The 23,556-nt window shown below is 39.9% G+C and overlaps 1 protein-coding gene across 6 annotated transcripts in view; it reads left to right on the top strand.

Annotated features, from left to right (window-relative positions):
- The first annotated feature begins 553 nt into the window (after positions 1-553).
- Positions 554-23,556, top strand: part of si:ch211-198m17.1 (mucin-13) — a 37,115-nt gene continuing 14,112 nt past the window's right edge. For all 6 annotated transcript variants that reach the window (XM_015948818.3, XM_015948816.3, XM_015948817.3 and 3 more), the window contains exon 1: positions 554-736. In XM_015948818.3, coding sequence (XP_015804304.3) covers positions 685-736 — 52 coding nt within the window. In that variant the 5' untranslated portion in view covers positions 554-684. The remainder of the gene's footprint in view (positions 737-23,556) is intronic.

Here is a 23,556-nt window from a genome sequence, read left to right as displayed (position 1 = left end):
GCGGGACAACCTAATACAAACCTGCTGCTGTAAATCTGACACACAGAAAACACAGCAGGTTGAGCCTGCACCTCGAGGACAGGATGAAGGGATTCAGAACGTATAAAATAAAGGATAGAACCTCGTCTCAGAGTTTTGGGTTGACATTCTTTCTCGGTGTGATTTATGGATGGTAAACCCAGTTAAAAAGTCTCTTGTTGATCCATAAGAGCATCATAATGTTAGTTTTCAACTCTTTCTCTTGCAAAGTATGCTCTTACACAAAAGAACCGTATACCTGATTTTTTTTGCACAATATTCAAAAGATCTAGTTTGCATCTTTCGTTTGGTAAGAAACTAAATTGCACCTATTGTGTCCCTTTGTGTAAACACTGGGCTCAAAATAGACCATTGTACAATAGACGCTTTAGTCGCGGTGCTGGCAGGTTTCTGACCCACATCACTGGTCCATTGGGTTGGAGGCGGAGCCTTGCAGCACACCAAGGATGAAAGACAGGAGGAGTAGCCAATCAGAGGAGGCGCTGAAGCTTCGGCCCATCAGAGGCTCCGGCTGTGGGTCTGAGCCACCTGTAGCAGTCCGGTGGAGACGGCGTCTGAACGGGACCGTTATACTCACCACGGCGGCACACGGTGCTCCGCAAGCGGCCGGTCCTCCTCAAGAAGAGCCACAAACTCACCTGAAACATGTTCCTCAGATTTCTAATGGTCGTCTCCCTCTTTGGAGCTGTCACCAAAGGTGAGTGGAGTTTGGGTTTTACTCTGTTGTTACGCTAACAGCTGAACCCGTCTAATACACGTTTGTGTTAGCATGCTGGTTTAAATTCATTTAACCCCATTATTAATGCCATTATTATACCGTCATACGTCATTAGTGTGCAGCCACTGCTTTAAAACGGTGTTATATAACAGCAATTTGTGATTTAATTAGTAACAATGCATCACATGAATCCGTTTTAATCATTAACACTTAGCTTTTTTATATGAAAACTGTTCACTTTTATAAAAGGTCAAAAGGGTGTTTTATGTAAATGCTTTTAACACGATGCCCAAAAATCCAGTTACAGGTTAGAACATAACACACACACACACACACACACACACACACACACACACACACACACGCACACACACACACACACACACACACACACACACACACACACACACACACACACACACACACAGAGAGAGAGAGTGAGAGAGAGAGCGAGAGAGATCTTCCAGTGACCAACCCTGATTGCTGCTTTTTGGAGATATTTATTCACACACACACACACACACACACACACACACACACACACACACACACACACACACACACACACACACACACACACACACACACACACACACACACACACACACACACACACACACACACACACACACACACACACACACACAGAGAGAGAGAGAGAGAGAGAGAGAGATCTTCCAGTGACCAACCCTGATTGCTGCTTTTTGGAGATATTTATTCACACACACACACATTCACACACTGATGGTGATGAGATACGATGTAGCCACAGCTGCCCTGGGGCGCACTGACAGAGGCGAGGCTGCCGAGCACAGGCGCCACCGGTCCCTCCGACCACCACCAGCAGGCAAGTTGGGTTAAGTGTCTTGCCCAAGGACACAACAGCAGAATTCTCTGTTCGGAGCCAGGATCGAACCTGCAACCTTCCGATTACTGGACAACCCGCTCATCCTGTTGAGCTGCTGCTGCCCGTATTACCAGTGTGAATAGTTGATGGTGAGGTTGTGGACTGGGAAAATGTCAGATTATTTATTTATTTATTTTTTAGCATTGGTGTGTGGACAGAAGATCAGAGTTTGAGTTTGGTTAATCTCCGACTGAGTCGATCTTAATAAATAGTAGCTGATTCCAATCAATAGATGCTTTTTTGCGCATCCCTAACTATTTACATAACATCCGGAATCAAGACTAAGGAGAGTGGTCCCCTGTAGTTGGAACACATCCGGCAGCCCCCCTTTTTAAATCCACCCCAGCCTGCCAGTCCTGTGGAACTGCCGCCGTGTCCATGCAGTATTGCAGCAACCAGCACAGCCCTACAGCATCCAGAGCCTTAAGGAACTCTGGACAGATCTCATCCAGCCCAGAGCCTTGAGCTTTTTGACCACCTCAGTGACCTCAGCACCAGAGATTGGAGAGCCCAACCCAAAGTCCCAACCGCTGCTTCCTCCGTTTGATGAGGACCTCAATACAGACTCAATAACCAAAAAGTAGAAATAAACAAGCGGATATTTTCACAAAAAACAATTATGTTTTGATAAGATTTTACACATTTAAGCAGCAATTTTCCCACATTTGTGCTAATTATGAAAACAAATCCTATTTTTGTCACACTTCACATTTATAAGGGGTTTCCTACAACAGTCAGTGTCCCTTCAGAGAGACTCAAAGCTCTGTGAGGGCGGACAGATGCCAGCGACGAGGCATGGGTCAGAAAACCTCCTGCTCCCCTGAAGCGCTGCACGCTCTGCTCTCAGACTTTACTCTCTGGCCTCTTGACAGCCTTAAGAAGCTGCTTGGGGAATTTTGAGTTACTCTTCAGTGTGCACTGTGTCACTTAACTTCTCACAAACCCATTAGTCACTTCTCTTTCTGTTGTTATTTTGAGCTAAATGTTTCTCTGTGTTGTAAAGCCTCTCAAATGAAGGGCCTGTCATGTGCTGGAAGCCCCCAAGCTCCATGCTTCCCTTCCTGTCATGTGTTCACTTGTATAGAAAGTGTTAAACAGTGAAGATTCAGTGTTTGTGTGTGTGTGTGTGTGTGTGTGTGGAGGGGGGGGGGGATCTGAAGAAGCAGTAAAGAGGTCCAGATGAAGAGAACTCCTAAGGGTTGTGCTTCCCTTCCTCCTCTGAGTCTGGCGCCACACTTTGAGGAGCCCCCTTGTAATAAAAGTCACTCATAGAGGAGCAGGGCTCTCCGTGCGCCCGCCTCGTGCGCCACATGCTGAATCATGACTCCTCCACATCCAATCCAATCCCAATCCAATTTTATTTATAAAGCGCATTCACAAGGCATTACAACCAGACAAGGCGCTGTACACTAAAAATGTTGGTTAATTAAACTGGCGTTATACAAACATGTCGAACACAGATAAAAGATAAAAAGGAAATACAACAAAATTCCCAAAAATAACAGCTAAAAATCAATAAGACACAGGGTGAAGTAAAAATAGGAAAAAACATTTTACAAAGAACCTCAATAATACGGAAGCCGATAATTGTGGAGTCAGTTTATAAACAGTGCAGATGTCAGTGAGGTTCATAATTATGTTGTATAAGCTAGGTTGAAGTAGTGAGTTTTCAGGCGTGATTTAAAAATGCTAGCTGTTGGTGCTAGCCTCACTAGCAGTGGTAATGCGTTCCACAGCTGTCGTGTTTGTCAGCCAGTCACCATGAGCTCATAATCAGAGCATGAATGACCCAATCAGGCTGCTGCATGGGATCTAAAAAGTCAAAATTTTAATTTTGATAACAAAATAAAATAGGGCTGCACAATATATCGTAAACATATCGTTATCGTGATATCAGCGTGTGCAATATGCACATCGAAAAGAACAGATAAATATCGCAATGAAGGGTCAGCTCAAATGTTTGCTACACATGATGCATTCTGTCAATCAAACGGAAGCATGATGTTTTTTTTAACAAATCAAATAGAGCTCTTCACGCATTTGGCCAATTGGGTGTGTCCTCATAGGTCAGATGCCCGCCCCCGAGGCGGATGGTCTTTAATTTTGATGGTTCGCAAACACCTGAGTTAGCTTCGTTCTGCTCTTTTTTACTGATTCTGCTTTTCCTGGGATCCACTGATTGCATTTTCTTGTTCATTTTCTTTTTTGCTTTCCTCATATCTTTTGCTTTTCTCATTTTTATGATTTTTTTATTTCTTTGTTTTTGATTATTTTTGTTCCTGAGTTAAGTTTTTATTTATCACAAGTGATTGTGTCATCGCAACATGAATCACTGTTATCGAACATCGCAGGTTTTCCTGATATCGTGCAGCCCTAAAATAAAACATTTAAATGTTTTAACGTGCATGCTTTGATTTGCTTTACTGGTGTGAAACGCAGTATTTTGGCTCTCCATGCAGAACTATTGAGCTGAGTTTCTGTTTCTGAGTTCCTCCTCCTCATTTCTGTGAAACTCTGATTTTTGTTCCCCTGTCCTTTGAAACTTCCCCGTAAATATTTACCTATCTTCCTTGTTTCCGTCCCACCTGCTGAGCTTTATTGCCTTTTTTTTTTTGACATTTCATACAAACTTGTTGCTGTTTGTCCTGTGCCTTCCTCCCCTCTATCTGCTGCATGCTGCTGGATTAGACCTGCTTCAGGGCAGTAAATCTCATCCCGTAATTGGAAAGCATGTGCTGGCGGAGCTCTAATTGGATATGATATGTGCAGAGTCTCTGCGAGCGAGCTTCTGCTCCAGGGAGCCATCTGTTGCCTTCGGGTTACAGTAAAGGAGGTTTGTTTACTCCTTTGGAGAGACGACTTTGACCTCTGGAAGATGCCGCTTACGTCAGAGGCTTTCTGATGAGCAAAGAGCGAGGAAAAAGGATATTTTGAAGTCATCACTTAGAATTGATAGAAATGGTATGAGAAACCAGATTAGCCGTGTAATTGTGTCCTCTGTATTCAGACGGCCTGTGTTTGTCTGCAGATGTGTGTTTTAGGCATCAAGCCTAGCTTGTCTGCAGCAGGAAGAGCCAAAGTCCAAGTCAGGGTCGAGTTTGTGACTATCCAGATGGATCACAGCACAGAGCTGCTCTACTTGAACTCAGCACCCATCAGCACTGACAATTTATTCTGCTTATAATACAATTAGGAAGATTTGATTTATGTTTGGATAGAAGAATAATCTGTAAACAGGGATCCAGTGAGAAAGTTTATAATATCATATTAATAATAACTTTTTTTTTTTTGCTAGACATATTGTCCCAAATCTCTTTTTACGTCTAAGAAATCGAATAAAAACACAAAGAAAAAAAAACCCTGTTGGAATAGAAGTTATGTCTCCTTGGCAAAGAGGTAAAATAGCAACATGGACTGCTGCAGCAGTCGTTAGCTCAGTTTCTTAAGCTCTCTTTCTTTAACTGGAAGATTAGCAGTTTAATCCCCAGAGTGGGATGCTCCGTTTTTATTTTTATGACAAAGGTCATGCATTTCTATTGAAATACACAGCAAAATAGGGCTATACTGCATTTGAAATGTAGTTCACTGTGTGCAGAAGATAAGTTTATGTTTATTATCTGCACTAAAGTGAACAGCTGCTCCTATATTATAATTTGTATATAAGCCATAAAAAAGATTATTACAAAAATAAAGAAAACTAATGTTTTTTTTTTTTTTTTTTGCTTTTATGCATCTTTTTGTTTCATAGAAAATATATGCTGACAGAAAAGATGTGATTGAAAAAGGATTGAATTAGCTAGTGTTTTTTTAATGGGGGGGGGGGTCATTGAAGTTGTCACCCTTGTCACACCCACGGGTTTGCAAGTCTGAGATTTGCGCTTCAGACAGCAGGATTTAGCCTTGGATTGGTTAACAGCAACACAACTCTACCACTGACTCTGTTTACTTAGCATCACTGATGTTTTATCTCCACAAAAAACGCAAGCCTGGAGGAGTTCTGCTGTGTGGTGAAGTTGCTAATGCTAACTGTTAGCTTCTACTAGCCAAGATGTTTTCTGCTGTTTCCCGGACGCTAAACCAACAACAGCCTTCCCTGTCGTGAGTCAAGATGGGTGAATCCATGAATGTTAAGTGACAGTGTGACGTAGATCTGTCAGGCTTTTCTAATCCTAGAGTTTCAACGTCTGTTTTCTATCAGAAGCTAATGCAGGAGATAGGTGTAGGAGAATGATTTCAGGTTCAGCCTGCATGAAAAACTCAGAGCGACCTATTATAATCAGAATTAATCATTAAAAAATGGTAAAATATCATCAGGCTTTTAGTATCACAACATATTTGTGTTGTATATCATGTCACCAATACACACCCAACACTAGGTTTCAGTTGTTTTTATTTTTAGATAAAATACAATTAGCCAAATTTGCATCTGCGTTTCAGAGCAATACAAGTGTCAGAAATCTGTATTGGCCCTCAAAACCAGAATCAGTATCAATCCTTAAGCAGTTGACCTGTGGATTTGTCTAGCATACAAATCCGATTTTTATTCAACCTTTGGAAGATCTCATAGAAATAAAAAAAAACACGTTCTCAAGGGAGACCTGACCAATAAAGACAGCAGCAAGGATCAAAGCAAGGTTATCAGAATAACAGTTAAGAACAGAGTCACTGCAGTTTAAATGAAACAGTTTCATGTTGAGTCAACCTCAAGGACAAATGACCCAGTAATAGAATAGCATTTTGTTCTTCCAGTGATAACAAGGTACAACCTGACCCTAATTTCAACTAAAGAAGTCTAAAACAGCTTTGTATCATAATAAAATCCCCACCATTGGCAATAGAAAATGAATTAAGATGTTTTTTTCTGTGCTAAACTGCTTTATACTTTTGTTGTTTGCCCACAGAAACAAAAAAACGGAGGAAATTATAAAAATGTGATTGTTTTATTCAAACATAACTTTGATTTTAAGCATATGTGGTCTTTGCTGAGGCGTTCTGTTCTGATCAGGATAGTCAGGAGGGTGATTGTCCTCTGGTTAATGGAAATCAAACCTTCCTAGAATTCTGTCTTGCGAGGACGTTTCTGGTGAACCAATGTCTGGTGAGGTGCTTTGATGTGGCATCCCTCAGGCTTGTGTCACTTACAGCACTAAAGTACAAGCAGTCGCTGCGTATCTGTTGGGGCACAAGCTCTGATACACAGGAATGAGCTCCTTTAAACACCAGAATGTCATAAATCCGTCTGGTTCAGTCTGACTGTGCGGTTATTAGCTGAGAGGTGTTGCCCGGTGCCTTTTTGATCAGCGTGTTTTAGTGTGATACCGGATGGTTTCTGAAACACCAACACACACGTCAATAGGCCACCGCTCCACATGAATCTTTCAATTCAATTCAAGTTTATTTATATAGCACCAAATCACAACAAGAGTCATCTCAAGGCACTTCACAAAGTAAACATTCCAATACAGGTCAGCTTATTAAGCCAATCAGTAAAAAGTTTCCTATATAAGGAACCCAGCAAATTGCCTTAATGAGAACCTGCCTTTTGGCCCCAGGCTGTTTGGTCACAAACATGTCAGTTCATCCCCTGCTCTGTGTGCAGGATTTAATGGGACACCCTGTCATGCTGTGCAGCTGGATGCGATAAGAACTGCTTGCGAAATGACATTTTCACCATAGTTCAACTGTAATCTTAAAATATTCCGGAAACATTTGAGGAAATATGATCACTTGTGTTATCAGACCAAGTGGGATTTGCTCTGTAGGAGTGGCAGCTCTGATGGGAAGTTCAGAGTGTGTTTGGGGAATTGGATCTGGCAGTCAGTGTGTGAGCAGGTACTTCACAGGAGTGCCATTGTGTTGGGTGTATAGAATTCCCCTGAAGTGATGTGCAGAGCTGTAACTGGAGTACTGCCGACTCTTTCTGTTTCCGTTATGGCCAGTGACTTCGAATGAGTTGAAACGTTGGTGTCTAGAAGAACAACAGCATCTATGTGTGAACATACACAGTCCCTTAATCAATGTGTTTGAATTTGCATCCATTAGTAAACATAGGATTGATGCCCCCAACAGAATTGGATCAAAGCCTTACTCCTTCTGAGGGGGTTTACCACTTGGCCTTGGACCCACTTGTCCCTCTGCCTGACTCAGTCATCCCTTTTGTGTCTGCAGGAGATTATCCGGCTGTAGGTTAAATCCTTAAAGCCAAGGCTCTCAGTGAGACGTGCAGAGCACAGTGTGCTTTTAATTATTCCTCTGTTTCAGCATCACAGCATCTTGGGGTTTTTTAGAGGTTACCTCATGAACTTCTTAGATCAGCTAATGAAGCTCCTTGGATATGGAACAAAAGCAAAATCAAGATAATTTTGGTCAATTTTGAAATTAGGATTACTCAACTATTGACTGAATTAGGAAACGCACTATATATTTCTCTTCAGGTGAAAAGACACCAGGAACACTGCCGAGTGGTACAACTTCCAAGTGTCACCATGCCTGTTTGGCCGTCTTGCACACAGAACAAATAACTCCGTAGGATGAATGCCGGCTATGATATGATCTGTGATCACTACTACCCGAAGTTTTCCATCCTCAACTCGGTGTAGACTATTGTCTTAATTGATTCGACTGATTTAGGATTAGTACTTTCATCATAAATCAGCCACATCCAGTCATGTACATGTCTTCTGCCCTCTGGTACAGGTAGCATAGACCTTTATTAGTATTACATTGCTGTATAATTACATAGAAAAATAAAACAGATTATTAGGTAGTTGTTTGATTAACATCAGGCAATACACAGTTAAGTTTAAAAACACATTTTTGAAAAAAATCTTGTTTTGAAAAGTTAAATACTGTCAAAAAATTTACATCAAAACTCTTTGTATTGAAATCAGGGCTCTTCTGATTATGAGAAGCCTGAAATAGGCAGAGTTCACATTTTAAGGAGACTACAAAGAGAAACATAGTTTAGAAAATGTAAAAGTAGCTGTTTAGTGTAGATTAAAATTTGAGGGTGTAAATTATGAGACCAGAGTATCAAGGGGTGCTGCTCGTTTGCCTATATTTCTTTAACCGGTTATTGGCGCCTCTTAACGGTTAATAGCTGGTGAGCTGAGCAGAGACTCCACCTGGTTTTGGTCACAAACCTCTGCGACCAAAGGCCCTCCTATTCCCTGGGGGGGAATCCAGTCGATGCACCAGCTAGCGTGGGTTGATAGTAGAGACCAAAAGTAACAGAAAATACAAGACAATCCGGTTGTGGTAAAAGTGTGAAATTACATTTGTAAACTACACTTAAATGCAGATTAAACACAACACTTATACACTGTTAGACGTTACCTGTCCAGTTTACCGTAACAAACTGGCGTCACTGTTGCCAGCACCATACCGTGACGCATGCCTTATGGCCGATACCGATTTATGTATCGGTAAAAGTTAACAGATACCAGGAACCGATACCAAAGCAGTTGCTTGAAAATTGCTTCAATGTAACTTGTTATTTCTTTTCACCTAATATTTTAGTTTTGTGATGATGATCTGCAGAGAAAAGAAAGATGTTGAGCACAAAGCTGGAAAAACACTTTTTTAACATGTATACTTATCAGTCTGGACTCAGGGTGTCCGCGGGGTTTTAAAAAGTATTAAAAAGTGATAAATAAAAATAGTCAAATTTAAGGCCATTAAAAGTGTTAAATTTGGTCTCAGAGGTATTATTTTTTCCAAGTTAGGTATTATTTTTTTCAGACTATCAGGTGTCGTATTCTGAACATCGACATAGAAATATATTCCGAATGAAATGTTTTGAACGATTATAAAAATAAAACAAGCCGATTATTTGCTCCTCCCACTTGAGCTGCCCTGAGTTACAAATGAAGCGCTCCGTTGCCAACTTAGCGACTTTGATGCTATTTCCAACAGCTTTTCAGACCCCCTTCTTGACTTTTTAAATCTTAAAAGTACCTAGCGAACACCTCAGAAACATCTCTGGTAACTCTTAGCTACTTTCTGGATAACTATCGTCGACATTTCCTGCTGCAGGTTAGCTAAACACTCCGCCTGCGCTCCGGACCGTTCTTCAGGACATTAGGAAAGGGAATGATGTAGTGATGTGTCAGTCGCTAAAGAAACGGCTCTCGGAGCCGGCTCCTTGTTGGAGTAACCAGAGTGAGTGACACACACCGTACCTGCGGGCTCCTGAGCCACTAAAAACGGCTAAGTGTGCGCGTGCGGCGCGCTAAACACACGTGCAGCTTGCCCCGATTGCTGTGAGACCGGGTTGGGCGGTGGGGGGTGCAGCTGTGGTTGGGACAATTATTACATTAACTGATGGACTTGTAAATAAATAGTTTATAAATAAGGTAGAAATAAGTTCCTCACGCTGATAACTAATAACTAATCTCTCTGAGGACACTGTGCTGGTGTATTCTCCTACAGCACCTTGACATGACTAAATAAATATTATGCAACATTTTGTGAACATTAATTTATTTGCATTTATTTGTTATAAATGCCACTGTATAATTCTTGCTGTCAGTATTTGCAAGATATTGGTATTTGGGTCTGTACTGGTTAGACTTAAATGAGTTAAACCAAGGTCTATAGCCCTTGGGTCATAAACTATGAGCTATAAGTATATTGGTCTTTTTATACTGGGAATCAGGAGTTCTTTTAGTGATCATCTTGTTTCTTGTTTATTTTTGCCCTGATTGTGCCCTGAGCAGTTTTATGACTGAATAAAAATAAATAAAAAAAATCTACATAAATTGAAAAATCGTCTTAAATAATCGAGATCTCAATTTCAGTCACAATAATCGTGATTATTGTTTTTGCCATAATTGAGCAGCCCTACTTTAGCATATCCGGTCACATTATGATGACGTCATATTCAGCGGTCGTTCTGCATCATTTCAGGCCTCGTGCTCAACTGTCTGAACCGCTGAAAAGAAGTGCCTGGCACATTTTCTAAGTAAAATAAATATGCGCAATACGTTGTCAACATCAGTGAGTCTCTAAGTCTATGCTTTTTGTATGTTATATATGTTAAAATATGTGTAAATAGGTCGCTGATTAACACTTGCAATTTAGTGTTGTGATGGTTTTAAAAAAATTCTGAAGGTAGTAAAAAAAAGTATTAAAAAGTAGTAAATTTTACTTAAGGATTGCTGTATATACCCTGGGACTCTAATGTTCTGCAGCGAACACAGTTCAGTCTATATTTACATGAACAGCCTTACGTACCATTTGAACAGAGCTTCTGTCTTTAACTGCCTTTGTATGTAATAAAAATAACCTTTAGCCTAAAGTAAGCTAACTGCTTTATTTATTTTAGAAGATAAGAACAATTACATATTTTTGTAAATATTGGTCTTCTGTCACATCATCCTACTGTAATACTTTGTTTAATTTTTCAAAGTTGTAATCTAACCAGTTCAGACCAGTCATTTCTACTAAGCTAAATTAGCTTCTAGCTTAGCCTACATTGGTGATAAACAGCATCAACTCACTTTAAACTTAACACAAGAAAATGTTCTTTTTGTTGTCAAATTTAACTCAACAATAAATTTAGTTTTGAAAGTTTGGTAGATGAGATTTTTTGATTCATTAAACAAATAATATGCTTCACAGTCATTACTTACGCTCAGATTGTCCTCCATCTTGGAAGAGGTGGTGCTGTCTCAAAAACAATAGAAGCTTGAACCTGCAGCAAGTGTGAATCTGTGGTCTCCTGGTCTGCAGCCATACCCTTGTCCAGCAGGAGGAGTGGATGAAAGTCTAAATAAACTGTTAAAGGTTCAAGCTATTTGTTGCACATAGCATACCTCAAGATCTGATTTAGAATAAACCAAAAAAGCACCGGAGAGTACAAACCATGGACGCTATTTATAGATTATACTATATATTACTGGACACTGAGAATGTGGCCTAGTGGTAGAGTGTCAATCCTGGGACTGGGAGGTCAGGGTTCAAATCTGTTTAGGTCAAATTAAAGACTTTAAAAATGGGACCCAAAGCCTCCCTGACTGACACTCCGCTTTAAGGGGTTGGATTGGGGGTTAAACCACCGAATAGTTCCTGAGCGCAGCCACTGCTCACTGCTCCCAACAGGGAGGGGTCAAATGTGGAGATGTAATTTCATCAGTGTGTGATGATGACTAGCGGGACTTTAACTTTATAAAGGATCACTGGCATCATGTCAGTTTGCTGACAAGAATATGACATTTTTCAAAAATAAATCTATAAGTCTAGGCAGATATCAATCATTTATTTTTAGACAGTCAAGAGTTTGGACTGATACATCTGCACTGCTGTGACAGAGGAGAGTCTTTCTAGGCACTGGTGCCAAAAGTCCCTCTGACCACCACCGGCAGGCAAGGTGGGTTGGGTGTTTTGCCCAAGAACACAACAGCAGCATTTTCTGGTCGGACCCAGGATTGAACCTGCAACCTTCTGATTACTGGACAACCTGCTCTACCTCCGGAGCTACTGCTGTCCGTTTTACTTCAGCCTTAGTTAAAGTCTTCATTCTTTTTTCTGACTATAATTAAAATATTTCCAATTTGTTTTAAGGAATTCTTACATGTATTTGATAGCTCAATAAAAATATACATTTTGTGGCTTACTCTCTTTAAACATCTCAGTACATAGTATAGTTTATCTATCTTGCTGGTCTCACAAAGAGTAATTTTGTAAAGCAGTCTGAAGGACTTGTCATTTCTCTGGGATCTACTGTGAAAAAAAAACAATGGTGCTGACTGAATAGTGTCTGAATAATTCCCAGTTGTTGTATCTGCTGTATTGTACATGCTTCCATTAAAACAGTCAAATACTGTTAAAATTCTGTGATGCAATTAAATATATTCAAACCTACATGAAAATTACAGTACTACCCTAAACATGTTTTAGAGGTATTTTACAGTAATACGACACAGGAATTACAGCTAAAGCTGAACTGTGCTGTATTTTACATCAATTACCATTACAACAGTGACATACCGTAAAAACTATGTGATGCTGTTCAATTGACTCACAATTACATGAAAATTACAGTACTGCACTGAAAACACGTTTTAGACGTATTTTACTGTTGATTTCACGGTAATATGCAATGGGAATTACAACAAAGGCTAACCGTGTAGTCTGTATGATGTATAGATGGTTTTATTTAATAATCATGTTTTTATACATTTTTTGATTCCTATCTTCTTCCGGTGAGACTGTTGGGGGGTGGGGGGGGGGGGGGTGGGGGGGGGGGGGGGGCTCAGAGTCCTCTATGAACGACAAGGCATTCATTTATATTAGATCACTTCAAATGTGTTGAAAAACTAGTGAACTTAGTGAGAGTTTATGTGTTTGTACTGTGCTTGTCTGAATGTTATTTATTGCTGGTATGTTTATGTGAAACAATATGGAGAAGCAGCAGTAAAACTGACAGCAGAAAGAGAACCAAAGTGTTTGTTTTTGCCTTTGGATGCACGTCCTTATTTCTGCTACCTCTTTGTCCGGTACTTCTCCTTGTCTATATATAGGCTCTGTTAATGATGTAACAAAGCATCAGTTTTAACCTTCAGATCAGGAAACCTCAGTGTGTCACAGCTTCATTACCAATTGTGGTGCATAATGTGTCGCCTTGCATAACAAATTAAAACTGTAAAGGCTTTTTATTGTCTCACAAATGTTTGTAATTTAAAAGACGATCACCTGCAGCAAAACAAACATCTTCTCCCCGTTTGTGTGGTTTTGTCTGCGGTTTTACTTGTATTAAATGTCCAACCACACAGGCACTAAATCACCCAAAACATATCCTAATAATGGTGGTAAAGAGAGATATTTACCAGTTTTCACTGAGCTGATTGTATTTGACTTGTTGTTTAGAAATGTCCCTAAAATCTGAAACTCTTCCACTGCTGCCCTTTCTTTAGCAGCGGCACCCATCGATACCAACACCAGTCTCCAGATTTACTGGAACAGCTCAGACACCTGACTTATCTACTGGATGGAGAGTAAAGTACAACTCAGTGTCAGAAAAAATCTAAAAAATGTCAGAAATGGTATCACACGCTGACAGAAACTCTGCTGTAATATTTTCCTAAAGCTGTGCCTGCATGTAGCATGGAATGAAGGATTTCACTTTTGAGTGCTCATGCGGGTCTTTGCGAGTGTAGCAAAGACAGAATGGTCTAAACAAAGCCCGGTCAGCTAGATATGATCTAAGAGGGTTTTCATTCATCTCCTTATCCAGCGTGACTAGTCTGATTAATTTAGAAGAGTCGGTCTCAAACTGAGACAGGTGTGTTTTATAGCAACGATCTCATCCATCATTTACCAAACAGTGCTGCTTCTATGCTTTATGACCAACAAAAATCTCAGTCATCAATGTTTTTCCTCCTATTTTTACTTCCTTATCTTTCATCTTGATAGCTGAATTTCGTCTTCTACTCCCATATTGAATAAAATACAAAGGCGGGTACAGCTGTGTGTGTGTGCGTGTGTGTCAACAAGTGTATCATGGCCATAAATTTGCACTGTCACAGGGTGTGGGGTTTTTCATCTATCAATGAGGCTTGGTTACTAATTGATGAAGATGTAAGGTCAAACAGGGCTGAATATGATGAGACCAAGCTCCGGATCTGATATTAATCGCAGTAATTCAACCACTTCCTTGGAGGAAACCTTCTGGCCGATTGTTAGCTCTCTGGCTTTTGAAATGTGTTGATGCATATAAGGAGTTGATGTAAACTGTCATGGTCTGCGTCCTGCATCTCCCTCACATGTCTCCCTGTGTTCTCCATCCTTCTCTAGGTTTCCCTTATGTGCCTCTTTGTGTCCTCATGTGTCTCCTTGTCTGCAGCCTCCTTCATGTTCTCCATCCAGGTATCCCCCAGGTTCTGGCCCCTTTAGTTCTCCAACCCCTTCAGGTGTCTCTAGAATCCCCCCCTCACGTGTAGCCAGCTTCCTGTGCCCCTTCTGTCCTCCAGCTCCCACCAGGTTTCCCAGCTTTACTTATTATTTTTTGTATCATCTAGCTTATCTTTCCCTGTAGTTTTCTTAGGTTCAGGTTTTTTTCTTCTAGGTTCCTCCCTTGGTCCTTCCCTCTGATTTATTAGTTCTCCTTAGATCTTTAGTTATTTGTCTTTCTAGTCTTTAAGCTTTGTTATTATTCATAGGTCATGTTCTATTTCTCCCTCTCAGCTTAGTTTTCCTCTCCCCACTGGTTAATTGATTTCACCAGGTTTCTCTCCCCACCAAGCCCGCACAATGCCGGTCAAATATTGACGCAAACGCAGAAGTGAAATAAATTGCAGTTCCACCCTCATCCGCTGGGGGCTGGTGTCAGAAGCGAGCAAATCCTCATTGACTCCCATGTTAAAAATACCAATTTCACAGCAGAAATAAACATGTTTACAGCCTGGTACCAAAACATGTTTTTGGTTTAAATTATCTAGTTTACACTCATGAAAACTTCGGGGGGGGGGGGGGGGGGGGGTTGAATTTTTTTCTCACTCTTCTGCTTAAGTGTATTAAATGTGTCATGGCTGGGGGAAGGCGTCTAACTCAAGACATGCAGAACACAACACAGAGCAAGAACGGGGGTAAAAAATAAAATCATTTACAGAGAAGGAAACTGAGGATGCACAGAATTGTCTGTGGCTGGTACGGATACAGGAGCTCTGCGTCTGGAGGAGGAAGAACACTGGTGAGCATATGTTAGTTCCTGAAGTCCATTTCTTGTCCGAACTAGTTCAACAGAACTTACTGTAAGATGTGAGTTGCTAGCTGGAGGAGGGAGCAGGTTGAAAGCCGGGGGAGTGCAGGAGAGGGAGCACAGGTGGAGATAAGCAGGGTGTCCTGGTGGATGGGAGACACTGAGCCGTGATGTCTGAGGAGAGTTATGGAGAACAGTGAGTGGGTCCAGTCGGTTCTGAGTATCCAAAATCCTGGAGTCCTGAGGCAAGTATCCTAGAGCTCTGTGACCAGAGGGAAACACAGGAATCCTGAAGGAGACAAAGAATCCTGAGTAAGCTCCTGGAGGACTTAGCAAAATTTCCAAAAAGGTTCCAAAAACCCTAGAGTAAAGCCAAAAACACTCCACAAATAAGTATTAGCCTAGAGTAGACATGAGTGGCTGGGTACTACCAAGCTGAGGCAGTCTTTTGGCGTTGAATTGTGTCCTCCATCCACCTTAAGTAGGAACCACCCTGCTGATTGCTGATCAGGAACAGCTGGGTACTCCCTCTCCTGGCAAGAGACTCAAAGATGTTAAGGTGAATGAGGAGTACTCACCCCGGCTCATGACAAAATGCCTAAAATTCTGTATAATTAATGAGCATCAGACCCACGTGACCGCAGAGCTAGCTCCGTGGAAAGGCCTCAGTCTGAGCCTCGGCCTTGCCTGAAAACTGTTCGGTCATTTTCAGTCTCTCAACTTAGACCAGTAGTTGTAGTATTACCATTTCGCTCAAACATTGTTCACAAATCAGTCTAAATGTGTGATAGTGGGCACTTCTGCTTTGCTGAGATAATCCATCACACCTCACAGGTGTGCCACATCAAGATGCTGATCCGACATCATGAGTAGTGCACAGGTGTACCTTATACTGCCCACAATAAAAGGCCACCCTGGAATGTGCAGTTTTGTCTCACAGCAAAATGCCACAGATGCCACAAGCATTGAGGGAGCGCACAATTGGCATGCTGACAGCAGGAATGCCAACCAGATCTGTTGCTCGTACATTGAATGTTCATTTCTCCACCATAAGCCGTCTCCAAAGGCGTTTCAGAGAATATGGCAGTACATCCAACCAGCCTCACAACCGCAGATGACGTGTAACCCCACCAGCCCAGGACCTCCACATCCAGCAGGTTCACCTCCAAGATCGTCTGAGACCAGCCACTCAGACAGCTGCTGAAACAATTGGTTTGCATAACCAAACAATTTCTGCACAAACTGTCAGAAACCATCTCAGGGAAGCTCAACTGCATGCTCGTCGTCCTCATCGGGGTCTTGACCTGACTCCAGCTCGTCGCCGTAACAGACTTGAGTGGGCAAATGCTCACATTCGATGGCATCTGGCACGTTGGAGAGGTGTTTTCTTCACGGATGAATCTCTGTTTATATTGTTCAGGGCAGAGGGCGTATGTGGCGTCGTGTGGGTGAGCGTTTTGCTGATGTCAATGTTGTGGATCGAGTGGCCCATGGTGGTGGTGGGGTTATGGTATGGACAGGCATCTGTTATGGATGAAGAACACAGGTGCATTTTAATGATGGCATTTTGAATGCACAGAGATACTGTGATGAGATCCTGAGGCCCATTGTTGTGCTGTACATCCGTGAACATCACCTCATGTTTCAGCAAGATAATGCACGGCCCCATGTTGCAAGGATCTGTACACAATTCTTGGAAGCTGAAAATGTCCCAGTTCTTGCATGGCCAGCATACTCACCGGACATGTCACCCGTTGAGCATGTTTGGGATGTGCTTGACCGGCGTATACGACAGCATGTACCAGTTCCCACTAATATCCAACAACTTCGCACAGCCATTGAAGAGGAGTGGACCAACATTCCACAGGCCACAATTGACAATCTGATAAACTCTATGCGAAGATGTGTTGCACTGCATGAGGCAAATGGTGGTCCCACCAAATACTGACCAGTTCTGAGTCCCCAGACCCCCAATAAAGTAAAGAAAACTGCACATTCCAGTGTGGCCTTTTATTGTGGGCAGTATAAGGTACACCTGTGCACTACTCATGATGTCAGATAAGCATCTTGATGTGGCAAACCTGTGAGGTGGGATGATTATCTCAGCAAAGCAGAAGTGCTCACTATCACACATTTAGACTGATTTGTGAACAATGTTTGAGAGAAATGGTAATATTGTGTATCTGAAAGGAATTTTAGATCTTTAAGTCCATCTCATGAAAAATGGGAGCAAAAACAAAAGTGTTGCGTTTATATTTTTGTTCAGTGTATATCCCCACAGCCACGCCCTGGTGTGGGGGGTGCGTCGACATGGTCGGGACATAGAAAGGGGTGTGCGGCTAAATACGTTTGGGAACCGCTGTCCTATGGGGACTTGGAGTATATTTAATGTAATAACAAAGAATTAGCAGCAATCCTGTCAATTTTTTTTTCATAGTTTAGTCAAAAAGTTTATCTAATTTTTGCCCATTTTGATTGTCATGAACTGAATTGAGAACGAACACGTTGCAAATGCTTGCAATGAATCTGTGACAGTTTTAAAAGGAAATTTGTTATGCAAATGCCCACATCTGAAATTGAGGCATTTTGGAACCTCCCATACAAATGCCATTAGCAATTTGTCACCACCAGTAAAATACTGGCTTAATGGGAACACAGATGACTGTACCTTTCTGAACAGTGCCTCACCTTAAGTTTTGGCTCATGAGGCTGAGACTAGTTAGTCATGCCTTTGTGTTGGTAACAGACAACTTTTATGGTAGTTCCAATCTGCTGAGTCACAGCTTCTGTAAACTTTTCTGCACACACAATGGTGCCAAAACCTTCAGTAATATATTTTTGTTTGAAATTAACCTTTTTTAATGTTAAAAATGGTAGAAATGAACATTCCAGATATCAATGAGAACATTCTATATTGCAAGACCAATTTATCTTATATTCAACAGGTGTTTAATTGGGGTGTGTATCCAGAGCTTTGGAAGGAGATAAGGATCATTCCACCACCCAAAGATACCAAATCAATTTTATTGTTGTCCAAATAGCAGGCCTATAGCATATTGCCAATTCTAAGCAAGCAATTGAAAAAAAATTGTCTTTGAGCAAGTGCAAGATTACTTAACCAGAAACAATTTGGCTACCATTTCTCAGCATGCATTCATGTCTGGTCACTCCACCTGCACTGCACTGACTCAGATGGTGGATGTAACTCTATGCTAGTGGATTCAATACTACTAGACATTACAGGGAGTGCAAAATTATTAGGCGAGTTGTATTTTTGAGGAATAATTTTATTATTGAACAACAACCATGTTCTCAATGAACCCAAAAGACTCATTAATATCAAAGCTGAATGTTTTTGGAAGTAGTTTTTAGTTTGTTTTTAGTTTTAGCTATTTTAGGGGGATATCAGTGTGTGCAGGTGACTAGTACTGTGCATAATTATTAGGCAACTTAACAAAAAACAAATATACCCATTTCAATTATTTATTTTTACCATTGAAACCAATATAACATCTCCACATTCACAAATATCCATTTCTGACATTCAAGAACGATACAAAAACAAATCAGCGACCAATACCATACCATGTGTGTGTTCGGATTATCTGGTGACATTGGAAAAACCAACCTGACTACTTATATGGACACGCTGTTCAAAGATTTGTTCAGAGGAAAACTTATGCGTGAGCCAGAAGTGGAGTTGGCACACTGGATTGGACCTAGGAGAGACACAGTAGGAAGAGTGATGATGGTGCGGCTGCGGAGGCATACAACAAAGGAGGAGATTATAAAGATTGCCAGAGAAGAACGTGTTTTCCAACTGCGTGGTATGAAGCTGAAGATTTTTCCAGATCTGACCAGTGAAATGGCAAAAAAACGAGCTGGCTTCCGGGAAATAAGGAGTAAGCTGAAGAAGGCTCAGGTGAGACATGGCCTGATTCATCCCGCTACCCTGATTCTGACTTTTAAAGATGAGACGAAAAGGTTCAATGAACCGAGTGAGGCTGAAGCTTACTACAAGACCGTGATTGAACCAGGGATGAAGGATGGAGAATAATATGGACCAATTAAAAACGTTTTAATGAGTGTGAAGATGGACTGTTAGATTACTGTTTAGGTTATGTGAGGATTATGTTTAATTTTTATATAAGTATTAAATAACATCGCAAGATGGAAATGATAGCCCGCATTTTAAGAGTTATATAATTTGGTTATTTATGTGTCTAGAGCTGGTGTGTAAAAATGTTTTATTTCATTACAGTGTTTGAGTTTGAGATGAATGACAGTATGAATGTGTTTGGTAAAATTATAAAAATGTTACAGGAAGCTCAGTATGATTTTTGCAGGCAGGAATTTATTCTAGATTTTGGATGATAGATCATGTTTGGTTGCGGGAAAAGGGGTTTAAAATAGCTCATTTGAATGTGTGCAGTTTGAGAAAAGGTGGCGGATATTCAAGAAATTTTTCAAAGTTATAATTTACATGTGTTAGCAATATCAGAAACACATTTAGATGACACAATTAATAATGAAGTAGTAGAGGTTAGGGGCTATAATATTTATAGACTAGATAGGAATTTGTATGGTGGAGGAGTGGCCTGTTATGTCCAAAATCACATTCCAGTTAGAGTAAGAACAGATTTCATGGTAACTGGAGTTGAGACACTATGGTTAGAATTGCAGATTCCTCATTTAAAAGCTGTCATTATTGGATGTTGATACAGACCACCAAATGCTCCTATATACCACTTGGATCAGATAGGAGGTATGTTGGATAAGGCATGTGATCTGAGAAAAGAATTTTTTTCCCTAGGTGACTTTAATATAGACTGGAAATCAGGAAATTGTCCATTGAGGAATAAATTGTTTTCATTTACCAACATTTGTAATTTATCACAACTCGTGCAGGCTGATACTAGAATTCAAATGAAAAGTAATGGCAAATTTTCTACAACTTTGATTGACTTAATTTTTACCAATATGACAAATTTATGTTCTAAAGCAGTTTCGATTCCAGTGGGCTGCAGCGACCATAATTTAATTGCGGTAACAAGGAAAACAAAGATGCCTAAAAAAGGCCAATTATTTGTGTGCAGACGGATGTTTAAATATTTCAATGAAGATGACTTCATAGAAGATGTGAGGAAAATAAGTTGGACACAGGTTTTAAGCGAAGATGATCCATGTCAAGCAGTAGCAGTTTTCAATGAATTGTTCACAAAGGTGTTAGACAGACATGTTCCTGTAAGGAAACGTGCTGTGAGAAGGGTATCTGCTCCATGGTTGGATGAAGAATTAAAAGAATATATGAGGCAGAGGGATAAACTTAAAATGAAGCAGTAAAAACTAATAGTCCAGACAAATGGAAAGAGTATAGTAGATTACGAAACTTTGTAACTAAATTAAATAATCATAAAAAACGGTTGTATTATCAAAAAAGACTAACTGATGCAAAATCGAATAGTGCAAGATTATGGGGTACATTGAATGAAATGATGGGTAGGCATAATAGGTCAGCTCCAACTTTTTTGGATGTAGGGGGAACTTATCTCACTAAACCAACAGAAATTGCTAATTATTTAAACTAGTTTTTAACTAATAAAATTAAGTTGTTACGAGATTCTATGGAAAATAGTCAAACCAAAAATATTTCCTATCAACTAATTAAACAAAAAATAATGTTAAATAAAAACTGCCAATTTCAATTTGATAAAGTGACTGAAGACAAGGTTAAGGAGATAATATTAAAAAGTAAAAATAAACCATCTGGCATAGATAATATTGATATAAAATGGTTAAAGTTAGTAGTAGATTTTATTTCATGTCCTATTGTTCATATTATAAATGGAAGTTTTAAAGAAGGTATTTTCCCATCTCAATGGAAAACAGCAAAAATAATACCTTTAATTAAAAACAATAGAGAACCACTGTCTGGTCAAAACAGTCGACCAATAAGTTTGCTACCAGCTTTAAGTAAAATCATGGAAAAAATTGCATATGACCAAATTCAAGATTATTTTGAGGTAAATGAATTGAACACAAAATATCAACATGCTTACAAAACAAATCAATCACTCAACCACTACTGCACTTATTCAAATAACTGATTATTGCTTAGAGAATATCGATAATAATAAGCTAATTGGTTCTATATTTCTTGATTTAAGTGCATCTTTTGATGATTTAGATCATGATATTTTATTACGAAAACTTAAACACTATGGATTTCATACATCTGCTCTTAACTGGACTAAAGTTATCTTATTGACAGAGAATATCAATTTTATTTCAATGGCAGTTTTTCTGAAAAGGGTCTCATGGAATGTGGTGTTCCACAGGGAAATTGTTTGGGACCACTTTTGTTTTTGTTTTCTATTTTTTTGAATGATTTTCCGTGGGTGCTGCAACAGGCAGTATATGCAGATGATATTACTGTTTTAGCTTCAGCACATACGGAGAGTGCATTGAATGAAATATTAAATGAAGAGTGAAGAACAGTCGAGCAGTGGATAACTGCTAACAAATTAGTGATTAATGCAGGAAAAACTAAATGCATGGTAGTTGGCTCCAAACATACTTTACAGACGATGCCAAAGTTACATTTAACCCTGAGTAACAACATAATGGAACAACTAGAAGAAGTAAAATTACTGGGAGTAATAGTTGATTGTAAATTATCATGGGCAAGCCAGATTAATTATGTTTTACGCAAAATGGGAGAGGTATGGGCATGATTAAATTTTGTTGCAAATTTATACCACAATATTTACTTAAATGCCTTGTTCAATCATTAGTGCTTTCTTGTGTGGATCAAGCATCTATTATTTGGTCCAGTACAAGTGAAAATAATTTGCATAAGCTACAAGTAGCACAAAATAAAGCTGCTCGTATTGTTTTAGGCTGCCCTTACAGAACGAATGTGGGAACCATGCATGAAAAACTTGCTTGGCTTGATGTGAAGAGTAAATTGAAGTATTTCTTGGTAACAACTGTGAGGAAAATAATAATTACAAAAACACCAAAAATTATACATAGCAAATTATTGGTTTTTTTTTTCAGATAATCATACTTCTAATACACGACAGATAAATGAGATGAAATGTGTTTTACCACGCAATAGAACAAATCAAATTCAACGATCTTTTCACTATAAAGCTATGCTTGCATGGAATGCATTACCTAGATTTTTAATTTTTGAAAGTAATAACATTTCTTTTCATAAGAAACTGAAATTTTTTTTGTTTACACACTTAATTGTGTAGTGACTATGAACTCCGCAACGAAGGATTGAGAATCTGTGTTTGAGGTCGAATACTGGATATCGATGAACTATGATACGAAACAATGGACATGATGTCACCATTCTGTTATATTTTATTTTCAATCTTTATTGGTGTGATTAACTCCTTTCCCGATATTAGTTTATATATGTAATTTTGTTCTAGATAAGTGATTTCATCTTGAGCTACTGGTATTATGAGAATTAGGGATGTGTGTGCGTGAATGTGTGTGTGTTTGTGTGTAAAGGGTATTATCTCATGTAAACAATTGTATGAAAATGTATGAGACCCCAGGAAGACTAGCATCTGCACTTAGGCAGAAGCTAATGAGGATCTCAATAAAACGAAACGAAATGAAACGAAACCATACCATTTTATTTATAAAGTGCATTCAGCAAGGCATTACAACCAAACAAGGCGCTGTACACTAAAAATGTTAGTTAATTAAACCGGCGTCAGACCAATATAGCCACCTTTCATTGCAAGGACACTCAAAAGCCTGCCATCCATGGATTCTGTCAGTGTTTTGATCTGTTCACCATCAACATTGCGTGCAGCAGCAACCACAGCCTCCCAGACACGGTTCAGAGAGGTGTACCGTTTTCCCTCCTTGTAAATCTCACATTTGATGATGGACCACAGGTTCTCAATGGGGTTCAGATCAGGTGAACAAGGAGGCCATGTCATTAGTTTTTCTTCATTTATACCCTTTCTTGCCAGCCACACTGTGGAGTACTTGGACGCGTGTGATGGAGCATTGTCCTGCATGAAAATCATGTTTTTCTTGAAGGATGCAGACTTCTTCCTGTACCACTGCTTGAAGAAGTTGTCTTCCAGAAACTGGCAGTAGGACTGGGAGTTGAGCTTGACTCCATCCTCAACCCGAAAAGGCCCCACAAGCTCATTTTTGATG

This window comes from Nothobranchius furzeri, chromosome 5 (assembly GCF_043380555.1).
Source record: "Nothobranchius furzeri strain GRZ-AD chromosome 5, NfurGRZ-RIMD1, whole genome shotgun sequence".
Lineage (NCBI taxonomy): Eukaryota > Metazoa > Chordata > Actinopteri > Cyprinodontiformes > Nothobranchiidae > Nothobranchius > Nothobranchius furzeri.
Note: the sequence above shows the minus strand (reverse complement) of the source record. Positions and strands in the feature narration are given on the sequence as shown.